Source organism: Euphorbia lathyris, chromosome 3, assembly GCF_963576675.1.
Source record: "Euphorbia lathyris chromosome 3, ddEupLath1.1, whole genome shotgun sequence".
Lineage (NCBI taxonomy): Eukaryota > Viridiplantae > Streptophyta > Magnoliopsida > Malpighiales > Euphorbiaceae > Euphorbia > Euphorbia lathyris.
The window spans coordinates 82,651,491-82,669,355 of record NC_088912.1 but is presented as its reverse complement, the minus strand read 5'-3'; the positions used below and the strand labels follow the sequence as shown (position 1 = coordinate 82,669,355).

At 35.5% G+C, this 17,865-nt stretch overlaps 1 protein-coding gene across 4 annotated transcripts; it reads right to left on the bottom strand.

Annotated features, from left to right (window-relative positions):
• LOC136222939 (uncharacterized) lies at positions 1-5,919 on the bottom strand. Of its 4 annotated transcripts, none has more exons than XM_066010633.1 (13): positions 5,639-5,919; positions 4,932-5,051; positions 4,675-4,816; positions 4,375-4,580; positions 4,199-4,287; positions 3,986-4,122; positions 3,631-3,762; positions 1,927-2,070; positions 1,502-1,569; positions 1,340-1,390; positions 1,183-1,242; positions 624-1,055; positions 1-498 (listed from the first exon to the last, which is right to left on the bottom strand). In XM_066010633.1, exons 2-13 carry the CDS (start codon positions 4,932-4,934, stop codon positions 487-489), a joined length of 1,476 nt encoding a protein of 491 aa, XP_065866705.1. In that variant the 5' UTR covers positions 4,935-5,051; positions 5,639-5,919; the 3' UTR covers positions 1-486. The 4 variants fall into 4 exon arrangements, with proteins under 4 accessions (XP_065866705.1, XP_065866707.1, XP_065866703.1 ...); XM_066010635.1 differs by having other exon boundaries at positions 1-514; positions 5,639-5,746; XM_066010631.1 differs by having other exon boundaries at positions 2-514; positions 5,533-5,918.
• Between the last annotated feature and the right edge of the window lie 11,946 nt (positions 5,920-17,865).

The following is a 17,865-nucleotide window of genomic DNA, read 5'->3' as shown; positions in this document are numbered from 1 at the left end:
ATATGATTTTATCCTCCAAAAATCATCCCATAGGGTCAGCAATCTTCATACAGTTTTTAATATCTATCTTAATAGAACGATTTTCTCTTTTCCGAAGCAAACTGTTTGATTTCTGTTGTATACAAACTAAAAGCTATACACAAGTTAATATCTTATGGTGAATACAATGTGATCCAGTATCAAACCTCAAACGTTATTTCTCTACTTCTTCGACTCCAAAATCCCAAATCTCACTATCTATTAGTTTCTATCAATACAATGTATCGACTAGACTATCGAGACAACTAAATCACGGTGATACATGAACAGCCTTAGACTAGTGTACACGTACAGGTGATAACAAGTATGACAGCGAAGCAATGACAAGCAAAACTTGGATCCTCAACTGATCTGAATATCTGCAACTTGTAATCGACTTCTCAATGCCCCTTTTTTCTTCAACATATCTAGCACGCAAAGCACGAACCAACATGATTCAGGAAAGCTTCAGCCCTTTAACTGCTGCAGCAAAAATCTGGAGATCATTGTCAAAGAATTGAGCAATCAGGCGCATATAAAAAAAAAAGTTTAACATTATTTTTTCTTTCAAAAAGCGCTAATTGTGATCTGAACAAAGCTCACACCTTAGGAGAAGCTCCAACAGTCTGTTTCCTATCAGCAGGAGTTCGATTATGGCTACTTGCTCCCGGATCCTGGATGTGATGGCTTCGCTCAGCAGCATTCAGCGCTGAAGATTCATCATTAGGAACTTCATCTAAGCTATCCCGTGGTTTGCTTTTTACTTGGCCACTGCTTCTGGGATTAGAACTGTCATTCTGTGTATTATTTGTTAGGCGATTTTGATCATTCTTGCTGAACTGGGTAGCTGCTGCACGAGCACCAGCAATTGCTGCACTAAGACTTGATGATTTCTCCACTTGAGATGATTTATGAGGTGATGTCTTGGATATAGACCCGGGTTTTAAGGAAAAAGGATCACAAGGATTTGGAAGGGGAAATCTTACTGGCATTGGACCTTTCACTGGGGTCAGACCTCTAACTGCAGCCTCGTGTATCTGTCAAAGGTACAAACCTTGCATGAATATCAAACTTGCACAACATCATATGAATAACTAGATGCAAATTTATTCATTTTACAGCACATACCTTCCTTCCCAAATTTATTCATTTTACAGCACATACCTTCCTTCCCAAATTATAAACACCTTTGAAGCCTCGCATCTCAAATGGAACTAGCAATTTCTGAAAAAGAAAAACAAAAGATCAATAAAAATTGGAGCAAGTAGAAAGTAGCAAATAAGAACACTTCCAAAAGTCAGGGTAAGTGCAGAGGGCGCACCTGCGGCCGTTCACAAAGCCAGCAAAAATCTGTTTGTCCCTCTAACCTTACCTGCAGGTTAAAGAAAAGCCCCAAATCAGGGAACATAGTTTACAGTTTATCAATTAAAGAAACCAAGTTCTTTGATTTAAAAAAAGGTCAGAAACTCGAATTTTTGCCTACCCCTTCAGGTATCGCCTCCCAGCTTGCTACTTCTTCACCTCTAACACAGCCGACCACTTCAACACACCCTATAAAATACATAAACATATTATTAAATTTATCAAAAGTTTGAACCAAATGAAAGACAGAGCTAACAGACAATAGGAAAGGAAGTTCCCAAAATGATTTTACAATTCATGTAGCAAAAGATTAGAACTAATCAAAATGAATGGACTACAACAATTCAAGGCTTGAATCACGACATATAATTCACATACAAAGCATCTATAGATGGCTAGATACTAGATACCATATATATAATGAATACCAGTAGAAGAAGGTCATAAAGCACCCATGTTTAGAAACATGTAATGACTCAGGGAAGCATCAAGCCAGGATAACACATTTCATGAACACAATTCATCTAGATGAAACAAACCAAGTACCTAAAAGTCTTGAAACAGGATAATGTTCAGGAAACTTAATATCAGTAATTCCATTCACTGCATAGATTTCCCTGTAGAAATCCTCCATTGCTTTAATTGTAGCTTCCTCTGGAACTCTACTTGCAGCATGAATCCAAAGGCGGCCTTCAAAAAACAAGACATGATAATTCATAATAAGTAACATATTTGGTCATAAGAAAAGGAGAATATGAAGAAAAGTGCACTTATTTTAGCCTTAGTTAAGTAAATTGAAAATGTTCTAGACTTGCCTCTGAAGCAAGCACTAGAGTGCTAAGAGAGTCTTTTAACAAACCTTGGTCAGCTTTAGCTCTCAATTTAAAAATTTATGCACATAAATTGGAAGTTTTGAGTCTACAATGCAACTTACTTTACTCCATTCGAAACTTTTAATGGAATCCATGACAATTTGGGCCTTGGCTATCAATTTAAAGTTCTCATACGGAACGCAGACAGAACATTTAACTTAGTTTATTTCACTTAATGGTTTTAATGGAACTCATAACCATTCATGCTATTTATTTTGGTCAATAAAGCAAAATTTTTGCGCCAAGAAAATCAAATAACTACTGAACTGTTACAACCGACTTGATAGAACTCAAACTCTAAATAACCAAACAACAAAACAGAAAAGAAGCACAGCAGAAGAATAATAGAGAAACAGAACAAAGAGTGCAGATATTATTAATATATCAATATAGATGAAACAAGAACAATAGCAATGCTCCAAGGATGAATCTTTCCTCTCTCTTAGCAAAAGCTAGAGCCAAACAAAATAGAAGCATCTCTCAAACAGCTCCCCTTCTCTCTGTACAGCCAACCCTTACAACTAACAAATTGTACCAGCACTCTCTCCCCAGCAAATACGGTTCCAGCACCAACTCAATTATTCCCTCCACGTGTCTCTTCCAAGAATAATCATTACCCTCCTTAGGGCCATGGGCTAGATAGGCTAAGGGTTTCCACTATTGATGGGCTCTCCCTCTCTATCATTATACAATTTACACTAAAACAAACTCTACTACCACTCTATTTTTATGAATTACACTTATTCTACTAGGACAGCTAAATCCCTATGTCATCTGTACGCAACCCTATTTATCTTGCATTTCCTAAGCACCTGCAACCATATATTCTTTGGAAAAGGACACCAAAATAAAAGACCTTTTTGAGTTTCCACTAGTTCATTACATGAGCTGCATGTGTTAGGAGTTAAAAATTATCATCCCTACTTCTACATGTTTTCTTTCACCACTAATCTGTAAAGAATATCAAGTCATGCTTTAATCCTTGTGATCAAATCCCAACATCCAAATCTCTGAACAGAATGCTTTCCCAATACAAAGGTCTGAATCTCAAAAGAATAAAACATTTCCATTTTCTTTTATGCTTTAAATAGACATCCGACATGAATTTTTACTCAAGAAGACCATAAAAACGGACATGGGTCTTGTGAACTTCCTTACTGGCAAGTAACAAGATCCGAAATTCAAAGTTATCCAATCAACAAAAAGAAATTCAGCATTACAATTAATGGAGTCATTGAAAACTTTTAAAAAATACTTCCAAGACAAGTAGTGTGATAGACCTAAACAAGCTACACCATCTCACACAAAGAAAAGATAAAATCCTAAATTGAAAATTGAAAATTGTAAGCAAAAATTAAAAGTTGAAGAGGCGATTTACCTCGAATAGGAGCCGGCCAAGACCTTCCTTCAATGCGCTTGATTCCATAAATCAACAGAGAAGCCCATGGTTGGTGCATGGTCAAGCATTGGTTAGTGTAATTCTCATAGCTGCTTCTTCCTCTTCCTCCTCCTCAAAAATATAAAAATAATTTCTTAGATAAAAGAATTTAGAAAATTATTATTAAATTTTAAAATTTTAAGTTAAATATTTTGATTTATTAGAATAGATGATTATTTGATATAATTTAATTTTTTAAATTTTAAATTTTATTATATTAAAAAATCAATATAAATGGAATTATTAACTTTTTAAAAGAATAATTAAATGGATTTTGGGTAGTAAACAAACTAACTCGGTTTGAGCCGATTTGAGACCGGTAGAGTCCTCTTCATGGGCATCCTATCCATATCAATAGCATGGCCTTTTCTCTGGATGATCTGATCAAAGGCGCTAGTGCTTTCGATAGGCAATGGCATGTTCCCTTCTAGCCTAATACACATAAGGAAACTTGCTTACTTTCTGCCCGTAGTAAAGATAATTGGTTGAATTGAACATAATACATTACCTCTGCAAAGATTCCTGAAGCTGCTCAACTTTTTTCTGTGTCTCCTCTTTGATTTCACCAGCTCTTGGTCTCTCAGAATCCACTGATGCCTGCAGGCACACAAAGCTGATGTGAAATTAATTATTTCTGCAGTTAAGTAAAGCCTCCAAACAATGTAAACTTATTGCAGGTATAACCTGAATAATAGTTGCAGCTTTAGTTTGCAACTTAAATCTGTATTCCTTGTGAGCAGCCATTGCTCTCAAACCCGTTTGCAAGAGAAGTGCAGAGTCATGTAGGTTCTTGTAGGCTTTTCTAGCTTCATACCTGCGGACATGCTTCTGAATTTTTATAGCACCCGCCTCCCTTTTCATGCCTTCAAATTTTTTGCATGCAAGTCTTCCTAGAAAACTCAAATTTATAAAAAAAATGAGAAAACACAAATTTATGAGTGACATATGTATATATACACAGAGTGTGTTTTTAAGATGAATCACCTCTCCAAAGTGCCTGTATGTATATAGCAGCCTTCCGCAGTGCAATAAACCGTTTACGAGCACAATAAGTTCGTACTCGCTGCTGGATGGTTTTTGCTGCATTACTGAGTACCTCAGTTCTCCTTGCATCTAATTCAGCAGCCTGCAATTTTTTTGGAGGCGAATTGAATAAGCATATCTTTAATCAAAGAACATAATGGATGTTTATGCAAGTATTCCAAAGTTTTTCCAGAAGATATACTCATTTGCATACAGACCATTTTGAGCTTTCGAAGCTCCCTCCTGGCTATTGTTCCCCTCCATCTGGTTTGGGACACAATTGCTCCTCTCTTCAGCCTCTTATAGTACAAAGAGGCTCTATGACAACGCCAATGGGCCTGCATTTTTTGAAAAATCAGATATGCCACAAACTACAAACAATTTATATAAACTGTCACACCCGACCCTAAACGGCATCGGGTATGAAAGGAAGACCAAATAACAAACATAAGAGTCCAAAGTCGAACCTATTTTTCTAAATATATATATATATATATATATATGAATTATAACCTAATACAATATTTTCTGACAAACATATATACCAAAATACAATAATCCGGAAATTTAATATACCAAAATCATATGACTTTTTCCATTTTATGTTCTCATTTAATTTATGCAAAATTGTGGTGCTCATATTATTTATCAATTTTCATATATTAAGCCTGCAACAATTAATTAAGCAGAGAGCACCACCATTAAATTAAACTTAAAGCAATAAAAATTGCAATAATTAAGAGAAGAATTAAAAGCATATCCAAATTGCAACTTCAAGTTGATTATAGTTTTCTCTTCAACATAAAGCTGTATACTTACTGATATATATATTATATATCCGAACAAAATACCGGGGACAACCCAAATTACGAGGAACCAACGCTAAACTCTTCATTTCCTCCTAATGCAAGTGAGTAAAACTCACCGAAATAGCTCGAAAGTAGAAGGAGACACTCGAAATCGCCCAAAACGAGATAGCCGCAGTGAATCGGAGTGATTTTCTTCCAAGACAGGGATGAACGAAATCATCTCTTCAATAGCCATGAGAGGAGTGGAGGAAGCCGAACCAGAGAGAGATGAGTGAGGAAGCAATATCGATGAGAGAGAGAGAGAGGGGGAGCGAGGTGAGGAAGAAGATCCCTATATTTAATCGATCTTCTTGAGAGGAGGCTCTCTTTGAGTATAAATCTCTAGATTTAATCGTGTTAGACAGCTAGAATTAGGGAAATGTTTATAATTTATTCCCCAATTTAGTTAGATCCCTATATTTCCCCTTTTCATTTATTCTAACCTTTCAATTTAGTTCCAATTCTTCAATTTAACCCCGAATCTTCCAATTTGAGCAATTTATTCTTTAATTCATTCCCTCATCATTTTCGTACTTATTTTTATTTTAGGAGTAAATCAAAAATTAAAATGATTAATTGTTCAATGTCCAACGAAGAACTGAAAATTAATCAATAACTCAAATAATCAATTGGTCTTTTTAACATGAACCTTTATTATTTCGATCGTAAAGAAAAAATCATCGTAACCAATCTCAATTTTTGTTAAAATCACACATAAAAATATAAACTGATTAAACCCAAAAATGTTATTTTAGGTCTAATGAATTAAAATTCAAATAATAAGTCCAAAATATTATATAATCTAATATCAAATTACATATAAAAAAAATTGAGTACGGACATGACAAAAACTTATTGCAGTTACCTGAATAACAATTGCAGCTTTAGTTTGCAACTTCTGAACAGCTGCATCCTCTCGTTCCTTTACTCCCATAGCCTCTATAGCAAGAAGCTTAAATCCGTTTGTGACTTCAAACAAAGGCTGACGAGTAGGGTAACCACCACAACTCATATTGATGCTTGGCTTGTTTAGATTTACACATCTAATGCAATTCGGTTTAGGTTGAGGGAAAAGGCTTGGTAATTTGAAAACACTAAAGAAATCCTTAAGAAACATATTGAAAAACAAAGATAAAACAAGAATTTGCAAGAAATAGATATGAGTCGATAGTAGAAAATTTTTCAATTAGTAGATACAAAGCCCTATTTATAAGACACAAGATTCTAAAATAAAAGAGTCGTTACGTGTGAATAGACATAGTTAATAGTCAATAGTCAATATATGTAAATTTTATTAGATTTTGTTATCTTTCCTTGTTTAACTTTTTAAAATAGGTAAATACTCAATTCATAGTCACAATAGGCAATATTCAATATGTAAAAGAACATTTCCTAATCTCTCCATTCTTCTTTACACACTTTAATTTTTGCATTTTTATGTAAATGAAACATAGGATAAATTTTATGGTAAATAATTTTTTAGTCTCTATGTTTTTACCTATTATACTTGTCAGTTCACACATATACTTTAAGGTCCTTAACTTTTATATTATTCAATTGTTTAGTCTCTCCTTTTATTTTTCTACATTAAAGTGTAAAAAAACCCTTAGTTATATATGTGAAAAACTTGTCTTTTACTTTTTCAAATTTAATCAACATATTTGTATTAAATTTGTATAGTATATATACACTAATATTTTTATATTTATACATATTAGTATATAAATAAATTTATTATTTATTTTCTTATTTTTTGTTCTCATTTTATCTATTATTTAATATAATACTTTAAACTAATATTGAATATTATATAAAATTATATTTCTTTTTATTTTATCCATAAAGTTTATTAAATATAAAAAGTTCATATTTACAATTTTATATTTTTTCTTTTTTTTTGTAGAAAAGGAAAATAAAAAACAAACAACAACAAACTACCCAGGAATTAGCCTAGGGAAGCTAACCCCAATCCTATCTTCTAAAAGAAGAGGAGAGATGAAATTAGGGGAAACAGAAATGGTAGTAACACCTAACGTCCCCTCATGGCCCGCCGCCGCCAAGCGATCTGCAACTCGATTCTGCTCTCGAAATATGTGACTGAACTCTAAGAACTCAAAGGAGGAGCAAAGCCTTTTAATAGCTTTGATGAGGTTGCGACTGTTAAGACCCATAGAATGATTCTCAGAAATCATTTTGATGGCTTCCATATTATCAGACTCCACAGAGAGCCTCTTAATACCCAGCCTTTTAGCAAGATTGATTCCAGTGAGAATAGCCCAGAGCTCCGCAGAGAAGGAATAACCCAACCCTAAGTTCTGGGAGAACCCAGAAAGCCAGGCGCCCCTTGCATCTCTAAGCACACCTCCAGCAGCAATCTTACCATTACTGAGGCAGGAACCATCAGTATTCAACTTCACAACCCCCTCTCTTGGCCTGCTCCATCCAACGAGATGGACATCACAACACTGAGAGGATCTGGCAAGGGACTCTCCTTTGAAACTATCGATAATAGAGAAAAGCTTTTTCGAGAAGAATTCCGCTAAGTTTGTTATAAATACAGTTTTATCTTCAAAAATCTCCTCGTTTCTCCATTTCCAAACTTGGTGACAGATAATAGCAAAGAAAATGTCACCATGCTCCATGTATGGAAGTAACTTGCCACTAATACCATCAGAGAACCAGTCGACCTCAGAATGGGCCATGAAGGAAGAGAATATTTACAATTTTATATAGTTCTACTCCTAATTTTATAATTTTTAAGGTATTTTTATTTATTTTTTTAATAAAACAAAATCTACACCGCTAAATTAAATTTCTATGAAATAAAAATTAATAAAACAAATACTATATATTTGGAGAGATTAAGAGTGGAAAAAAATAGAAAAAAAATGTTTTAGCATTAAAAAATATAAGGAAGGGTAGTTTTATCATTATTTAGTTTAAAGCAGAACCAACTAGTATAATATGTGAAATCATAAGGAATTATAAATTATTTACCCTAAATTTTAATACAAACTTTGATAAAATAAAAATGAAATAAAAAGAATAAAATCAGAAAAGTAATAATTTTTGCATTTTTATGTAAATAAAACATAGGATAAATTTTGTGGTAAATAATTTTTTAGTCTCTATGTTTTTACCTATTATACTTGTCGGTTCACACATATAATTTAAGGTCCTTAACTTTTGTATTATTAAATTGTTTAGTCTCTCCTTTTATTTTTCTACATTAAAGTACAAAAAAAAAACCCTTAGTTATATATGTGAAAAACTTATCTTTTACTTTTTCAAATTTAATCAACATATTTGTATTAAATTTGTATAGTATGTATACACTAATATTTTTACACTTATACATATTAGTATATAAAAAAATTTATTATTTATTTTATTAATTTTTGTTCTCATTTTATTTATTATTTAATATAATACCTTAAACTAATATTGAATATTATATAAAATTATATTTCTTTTTAGGGCAATTAATTTATTAGTCCTTATATTTTGACAAAACACATTGTTTAGTCCCTGTATTTGAAAAAACATATGATAAAGTCCCTAACCTTTTTCTCGATGAACTATTTAGTCTCTAACGTTTTTCTCGGTGAACTGTTTAGTCCTTGCCATTAGACTCTCATGAAGATTTTGTTAGTCAATTTGGATTTGTGTTCTTCTTTTCCTTTCCTTTAAACTCTAATGCATCTGAAATCAAAACGAATAGAGCAATTAAAAGACTCGTTCAATGAAAAATGGCAATCATTGGCTAAGGCGTTAAAAGGAGATGAAACCTCTAACGGGCGGGCCATAGACTGAACCACGATCAAAGAATCTGATTCAATGATTACATCCTTCCATCCGCGGTCTTTGATCCAACTAAGAGCTTCACGGACCGATAGCGCTTCAATGAACGATGCATCTTGATAATTCTGCAAGGTTCCATTTTTAGCTGCAACAAAACGGCCCAACTCATCCCGAACAATACACCTAAACCCAGCCACATTCTCATCCGCAAATGACGCCCCATCCACATTCAATTTTAGGAAGCCTGTTGGAGGACGCTGCCACACGGTCGGGCTTGGCACAGCCGGACTGCCATAAGGAGAAACCGACGCCTGCGCTTTCTTCCAGGCCTGTAGAAAGGAACCGACTGAATGGTACAGGATCGAGGCTTGTGAATCCTTCCGATTCCACACAACGTCATTTCTATAACACCAAATAATCCACCATAAAACCGCTACAAGCTCAACAAGCTCCACCGATTTAGAAAAGATCCAACCCCAATAATAAAAAAGGTTATGAAATTGGGTTCCCACATCCCCAATAGGCGAAATAGTCCAAATAGCTCGAGCCATAGTACATCTGAGAAAAATATGATAAGAATCTTCTACCGCCCCATGACAGAGCTCGCATAAATCTGAGATAGGAACCCTTCGGGCTTTCAGTGCGACTTTAGATGGGAAACAGTTAGCAAAAACCCGCCAAAGAAGGTTTTTAACTTTAGGGGGCACTTTAAGATTCCAAACTTTATTCCAAAGTGGAGACTCAATGAACCAATTTGTTCCAAATCCAGACATAAGCTTTCGGTACCCACTTTTAACTGTATAGTTGCCCGTCGGTCATCCTTCCAATACCACACATCATGATCAATCCGATTAGATAAGGGGATACGGAGAATAAGATTTGCATCCCGAGGAGCAAAAATGCCCGAAATTAACCCAACATCCTAAGATCGCCGACCTTCCTCCATAAGATCAGCCGCCACTTCCACCCCTAACCCATCCAAATTTTCACTTTCAATATATGGAAAATGATTGTCAGGGAGCCACAGGTCATCCCAAATTTGGACCTCACCTCTCGCCCCTACAAATCTACGAATACCTGACTTTAACAATTCTTGAGCACCCATAATACTACGCCAGATGAAGCTAGGCCCATCAGATAAAGATGCATCAAGAAAAGAGCAATTCGGATAATAAAGAGCCTTAAAAACTCGAGCCACAAGAGATTCAGGATTTGAGATGAGACGCCAACCTTGTTTAGCCAATAAAGCTAAGTTGAAATTATGCAATTTTCTGAACCCCATTCCACCAGCTTTTTTAGGGCAACACAGCTTATCCCACGATTTCCAATGTAAACTACCTTTACCCGAACCATCTGATCCCCACCAAAAAGAGTTCATCAACTTCTCAAGGTCATCACAGATATTCATAGGAAAGAGGAAGAGACTCATAGCATAAGTAGGAAGCGCCTGCACTACTGATTTGATCATAATCTCCTTTCCTGCTCTTGATAGAAATTTGGCTTTCCAACTCTTCAATCTAGCCCGGACCATATCCTCAGCAAAGCCAAAAACTTGTGACCTATTCCTTCCCACCACCGAAGGTAGACCCAGGTACTTATCCGGGAGGGCTACAGTGGAAACCCCCAAGATATTACTAGTTTCAGCACACCCACCATATGGGCAGTTTCGACTGAAGGATATAGAGGATTTTGATAAATTTATTTTCTATCCAGAAGCACACTCATAGTCATTTAGAGCTTGTTTAATTGCTGAAGCTTCTGATCGATTGGCTCCGAAAAAGAAGTAACTATCATCAGCGAAGAACAGATGAGAGATTGGTGGCGCTTGGTCCGCAACAACACAACCTCGGATCCGACCCTCTGACTCCAGCCGAGATAAATAGAGAGAAAGACCCTCTGCACAGATAATAAAGAGATATGGTGACAGCGGATCCCCTTGACGAAGCCCCCTTTGTGGAACAATAGGGCCCACAACATGCTTCCCATGGACAACCCTATATTTAACCTTTGTAACGCACTGCATTAAAAGGTTAACAAAGCTCGAAGGGAAACCAAGTTTCACTAACATCTCCTGAAGAAAACTCCATTCCATCCTGTCATATGCTTTAGACATATCAAGCTTAAGAGCAGCTATACCACTTGAAACCCTTCTAGTCCTCTGATGGAGATAGTGATTCACCTCAAATGCCAGCATAACATTATCAGTGATTAGTCTGTCAGGGATAAAGGCACTCTGGGACGGAGATATAAGAACATGAAGGACTTTCTTTAACCGATTAGCTAAGACTATAGACACAATTTTGTAAATCACATTACAAAGAGCTACCGGTCTCAAGTCAGAAACCATCTCAGGCTTCGATTTCTTAGGGATTAATACAATATTAGTTTCATGAATCTCATCAGGCAACATTCCAGAATTTAACCATAACAAACAGGCTTCAGTAACATGACCTCCTACTACATCCCAAAATTTCTGATAAAAACCGGGGTTAAAACCATCAGGTCCAGGGCTTTTGTCAGGGTGCATTGAAAACAAGGCTTCTTTAATTTCCACAGCATTAAAATCTCCACAGAGCATATCACAATTTTCCACAGACAACTTCGACACCACATTTTCAATAATAGGCCCCAAAACACAACCATTCAAGGTAAAAAGCTGAGTAAAGTAAGAAAGAATAACAGAATCCAAACCTGCACCCCAGCTGCGCCATTCGCCAATTTCATCACGAAGCCTCACAAAGCTATTCTTTTTCCTTCTATTATTAGCAGCTGCATGAAAAAATTTTGAATTCATATCACCGCCAGCCAACCACAATTTTTTTGCTCTTTGCTTCCAATACAATTCCTGTTGATACATGATATTTTCCAGTTTTTCCCGAGCTTTTAAAAGTAACGCCTGACCAGCCTCGTCGACTCGATTCTGCAACCTTTTAATCTTAGCTCGACAATCCACAAGTTTGGAAGAAAACCGACTGCGTAACTCAGCTCCCCACTGATCCAGCGCCTGCCCGCACTGCTCCTGCCGAACCAAAATGTCAGCCGAGGCATTTGCATTCCAGGAGCTTACAATCCGTTCACGATAATCAGGTTCTTGAGTCCAGGCAGCTTAGAATCGGAACCGGCGAACAAACACCCCTTCACTAGGGGATGGACACAGCACAAGAGCTGAATGATCAGAGGCCGAAGCTTCCTCATTAATAACTTTGGCCGACGGAAACAATTGAAGCCAGCTGGATGACGCTAATCCCCGATCTAACTTCTCTTCAACAAAATTATGATAGCCTCTGCTCTTTTCCCAAGTAAACGCATGTCCAATCATAGGGACCTCGAACAGATTACATTGCTCAATCACATCGGAAAAACCATTAATTAAATAAGGTGGATGTCTACGACCACCACTCTTCTCACTCTGTAAAGCCATGTCATTAAAATCTCCAATGATTACCCAAGGCAAAGAATGATTATTACACAGATCTCGGATCATCTCCCAAGAATCTGACCTTCTAGAATGCTCAGGAAAACCATAAAAACCGGTTAATCGATACTCCGGCAAACCCAGTAAAGAGACTTTGACATCAATAAAATTCCTAGAAGCCCGTAACAAACTGACTGAACCATTAATTTTCCAAAGTAAAGCCAAACCTCCACCTTGGTTAATAGGATCAATGAAAAAGAGACCAGAATAAGAAAGACTACGCTTTATTACCTCAACTTTCTCGCGGTTACATTTCACCTCCATCAGAAAAATAAAGTCAGGCTTGAACCTAGCAACTAAGTTCTCCAACATGCGAACTGTTCGAGGGTTGCCCATACCTCGACAGTTCCAGCTTAACGTACTCATTCTTCTCGGCGGGTCTGGTCTCCAGAGCCCGCCTGCTATAAGTTTTTTGAACCAGTCACTAATGGTATTGTATCCACTACCATATCAGAGGTTTTATTCTCAATTACCTCCTCTTTTCTTCTCCTCTTTGGCTCTACTACAACAAGGCTATCCTTCTTGCCTCCTTGCTTTGAGGTCATCCCCTTATTATTTTCAAACAAGGAAACAGTATTCATCATTGTCTTTGCTCCAACTCCTTGTTTCATAATACCTCCAATGACTTTTCGGGGCCGTAATTTTTTCCAACGGACGAGCCGTTTCAGGCGGCTTGGACAAGAGCCACTTCGACTGAGGTGGGGGCTGCAACCTACGGGGCAGAGCACGTAATTCCACCGAGAATGGCCGTATGACAGTAGCCGGATCAGGCATATCAAGCAATTTCAGACAAAATCTCTCAGCATGGCCTAAACAACCACAGAAGAAACAAAATATAGGCAGGTGTTCATATTTGAACGTAATGGTTTGTGGAGTCTCACCCGCTCTGCTGATAGGCATAGAAGCACACAAGCTTTTCCGAACATCAAGAGAAACCCTAACCCTCATATACGTTCTGCCGACGCCATTGAAGTTGTTTGGATCCGATTCAACAAAAACCCCTAGAGTATTGCCAATCAATACAGCCACCCTCTCTGACATAAAACCACTTGGCAAATTATGAACTTGAACCCACATCTCCGTATACATCGGTTCTTCATCACCACGAACAACATCTCCTTCAAGTTTCTGCATGATTAAAAGATGTTGGTCATAAGTCCAAGGGCCTCCTTTTAAGATCCGTTCACGCTCCCATGGATGATATAGATCAAACCGAAACAGATTAGGACCCAACGGTTCTACCGTCAAACCTTTTGCCGGCTGTCAGATATCAGCCAAAACGCTCGGCATTTTTTGGGTTCTTATAATCCTCTCCGTCAAAAAACGCCCAAGAAAGCTCCAGCGTTGAATCGGCGCTGTTTGAACCACATCATCTGCTTCAAGCACAAGCCCCAATTGCAGACTTCTCTCCACCCCATCAATCATATTATGATTATTAGAAGATGCCATTGAATTGAATACAAAGCCTAGATCGGAAAACAGAAATAAATTATGATAAAATTTTCCGGAAGAAACTCAAATCCTAAATTCTAAAAACTCCTCATACGGGAGAGATTCTTAATTCATATTGTTGAAACCACAATTGTTTAATAACCAATTAACCAATGAAAGAAATCCCTTTTTTTATCACTTTACTTTAAACCAATAGGCTTATTATTATTTTAATACTTTTACTTATTCAATCCTTAAACTCAAAACTGTTCAATGGAAAAGAACCGCCATTCTGCAATTACGAAATTGGACCGGCGCTGGAGCAGAACCACGAGCGGCGAAGATAACGACGGCAGGAAACATCCTCAGAAAACAAAGAGTACAGTGACAGGAACAAAACGGTGATGAAAAACCCTTCACAAATTCAAACTGGAAACAGCTCCGGAACAGATCTACGAATCAAGAGAGGAATCGGCGGCGGCGAAAGGCACGGCGGCGGATGGGAGATCAGAACCACAACTCTAACCAAGGAAACTACGGCGAGGAGGGAGCGGCGGCGAAGAAAAACAAGGCGGCGGACGGGAGAAACAGATCCACGAGATTAAACGAGGAGACAACGGCGAGAAGGGAGCGGCGGCTGCGAATTCCAAAACCCTAACAGAGCCATATTAACCACCTTCAGCAACGACGGTGATGCGAGACGACGGCAGTGCAAGATGGTGGTGCGAGATCTGAACGGCGGCTGTACGGCGGCTTCAACTAGCGATTAGGTTTTAGCAATTTGATCACATTTAAAACATAACATCATTGATTATGGAGTATTATATGCAATTATTTTATCATTATTTAGTTTATAGCAGAACCAACTAGTATAATATGTGAAATCATAAGGAATTATAAATTATTTACCCTAAATTTTAATACAAACTTTGATAAAATAAAAATGAAATAAAAAGAATAAAATCAGAAAAGTAATAATTTTTGCATTTTTATGTAAATAAAACATAGGATAAATTTATGGTAAATAATTTTTTAGTCTCTATGTTTTTACCTATTATACTTGTCGGTTCACACGTATAATTTAAGGTCCTTAACTTTTGTATTATTCAATTGTTTAGTCTCTCCTTTTATTTTTCTACATTAAAGTGCAAAAAAAAAACCCTTTAGTTATATATGTGAAAAACTTATCTTTTACTTTTTCAAATTTAATCAACATATTTGTATTAAATTTGTATAGTATATATACACTAATATTTTTACACTTATACATATTAGTATATAAAAAAATTTATTATTTATTTTATTAATTTTTGTTCTCATTTTATTTATTATTTAATATAATACCTTTTTTTACAACATTTAATATAATACCTTAAACTAATATTGAATATTATATAAAATTATATTTCTTTTTAGGGCAATTAATTTATTAGTCCTTATATTTTGACAAAACACACTGTTTAGTCCTTATATTTGAAAAAACATATGATAAAGTTCCTAACTTTTTTCTCGATGAACTATTTTAGTCCCTAACGTTTTTCTCGGTGAACTGTTTAGTCCCTGCCGTTAGACTCTCATAAAGATTTTGTTAGTCAATTTGAATTTGTGTTCTTCTTTTCCTTTTCTTTAAACTCTAATGCATCTGAAATTAACTTTGAGTGTTATTCTTCTTGATTTTCTTCGTTCAAATTCGTAAGCATTGGGTCTTTTCTTTTTCTTGTTCTCCATACAAATAGCTTCTTCTTTTAAATTGGATTTCCTTTTTCTATAGTATAGGGTAATTTAGTCATTTCCGAAGTCATAAATGGTAAAAAATCTAACAAACAGACGGAATGACTAAACAGTTCATTGAGAAAAAGGTTAGGGACCTTACTATTTGTTTTTGAAAATACAGGGACTAAATAGTGTGTTTTGTCAAAATATAGGGACTAATAAATTAATTACCATTCTTTTTATTTTATCCATGAAGTTATTAAATATAAAAAGTTCACATTTACAATTTTATATAGTTCTACTATTGTGAATTAAAAAACTCTATCGCTCGCGTCCCCTCTCCCTCTTTATTCCGTTTACTCATTTTTAGTTTCGTGGATCATCATATCTCCTCCATGTATGTTTCGGTGAAATTGATCCATGAACCAACCATAGGCGATCCGCCATCCTTTTGCACCCTAAGTTGGTTTTCTTCGTTCCTGGTCCTGAAAGCTTCTTAAACCAACATGATCTATAGATTTTAGTGGGAAAGAATAGATCTTGAACTCATGTAGGGTGTTTTGGTGAATAAAAGACATGAATCTGTAGGGTGTTTTGTCCTCCAAAATGCCATTTACATATACTTTCGGAATATTTATGATTTCCAAAAGTCTATTGCATATTTATGATTTCCAAAGGGTTTAAATGTGTATTCTCAGTAATAGTGTATAGAGAAAATTTACTATATGACCGGCATACCATCCACGTGGTATAGGTGATATGCCAAGCCACTAAAATTAAGACAGTTGTTCAAATAAAATTAACAACTCAACAAAACACAAATTAATTATAAAAAATCTTATCGTTAGCCTAATTTTTTTATCATTGTGCCGCCATTTTTCATTCCGTATTGGATTTTTTCTATAATAATTACCCAGAATAGCATAAACGGCAAATTTTTGTCTGCTCTTAGTTTTTTATTCTCCCATGTAAATTGAATATACTTTTACTTACAATTAATTTTGTAAATCCTTACGAAAGATTTAGGAATTAATATCAAGAGAAACCGAAAATCTATTCTCTGATAAACCAAATAATTAATTTTGTAAATGCTTATCAAGGTTCGGGGGGTCAACGGAAAAAGGACGAACAAAATTGGTCATAAGCGATGGAGGTCGAGACATATGAAAATTTGCAGTTTATATACAAAAATTTGCAGTTTGAACTGCAACCACCAAAAGGCTGAAAAATTATTTAAGTTACAGTGGTCTTTTTGGAGAAAGATAAGAAAGATTTGGTTTTGGAATTAGGTTTTAAAAACATAATGCAGATATTATGTCATTTTCCCTTTCACATGACACAAGATATATGATAGACATTTGTTTTCGTGTCGTTTGATTATTTTTCGTGACAGTATATTAAAAGTATGTCATCTGAAAGCGTAAATGTAAACCAGCTCAGCTCAATTCATATGTGGCCTTCCGATCACACAATTCTGTCATCTAAAGAAAACGCGTGTTTAAATGGTTTTTCTTATATTTCGAGATAAACATGGAAAAATACTTTTATTGAGATATAACATAACCCTTAAGTGAAATGAATTCAAGAGGCTCTGATACTATATCATGGAACCAATCTATCTATACTATATATATATAATAGCGGAAGCAGAGAGAAATGAGGAGAAGTGTTTTAAAGGTCTTTTTGATGAGTTGTCAACGTAGTAAAAAATCAAAATTAAAAAGATTTAATTAATTAAAAAATAATAGGTTTATATTTATAATACATTAAACAATTAGTAGCCCATTAATTAAAATAATAAAAGAAAGTAAGAGTTACAGGAATATGAAAAAACATAAAGCAAATGAAATTCAAAAATCAAAAATAAACTTCTATATAAAGCAT

Excerpts from the sequence above, each read along its gene's own strand:
- LOC136222939 (XM_066010631.1), bottom strand. Across the intron at positions 1,056-1,182 it reads TTTATAATTTGGGAAGGAAG|ATACACGAGGCTGCAGTTAG; the intron begins GTATGTGCTGTA and ends TACCTTTGACAG. Across the intron at positions 515-623 it reads CTGTTGGAGCTTCTCCTAAG|ATTTTTGCTGCAGCAGTTAA; the intron begins GTGTGAGCTTTG and ends AATGATCTCCAG.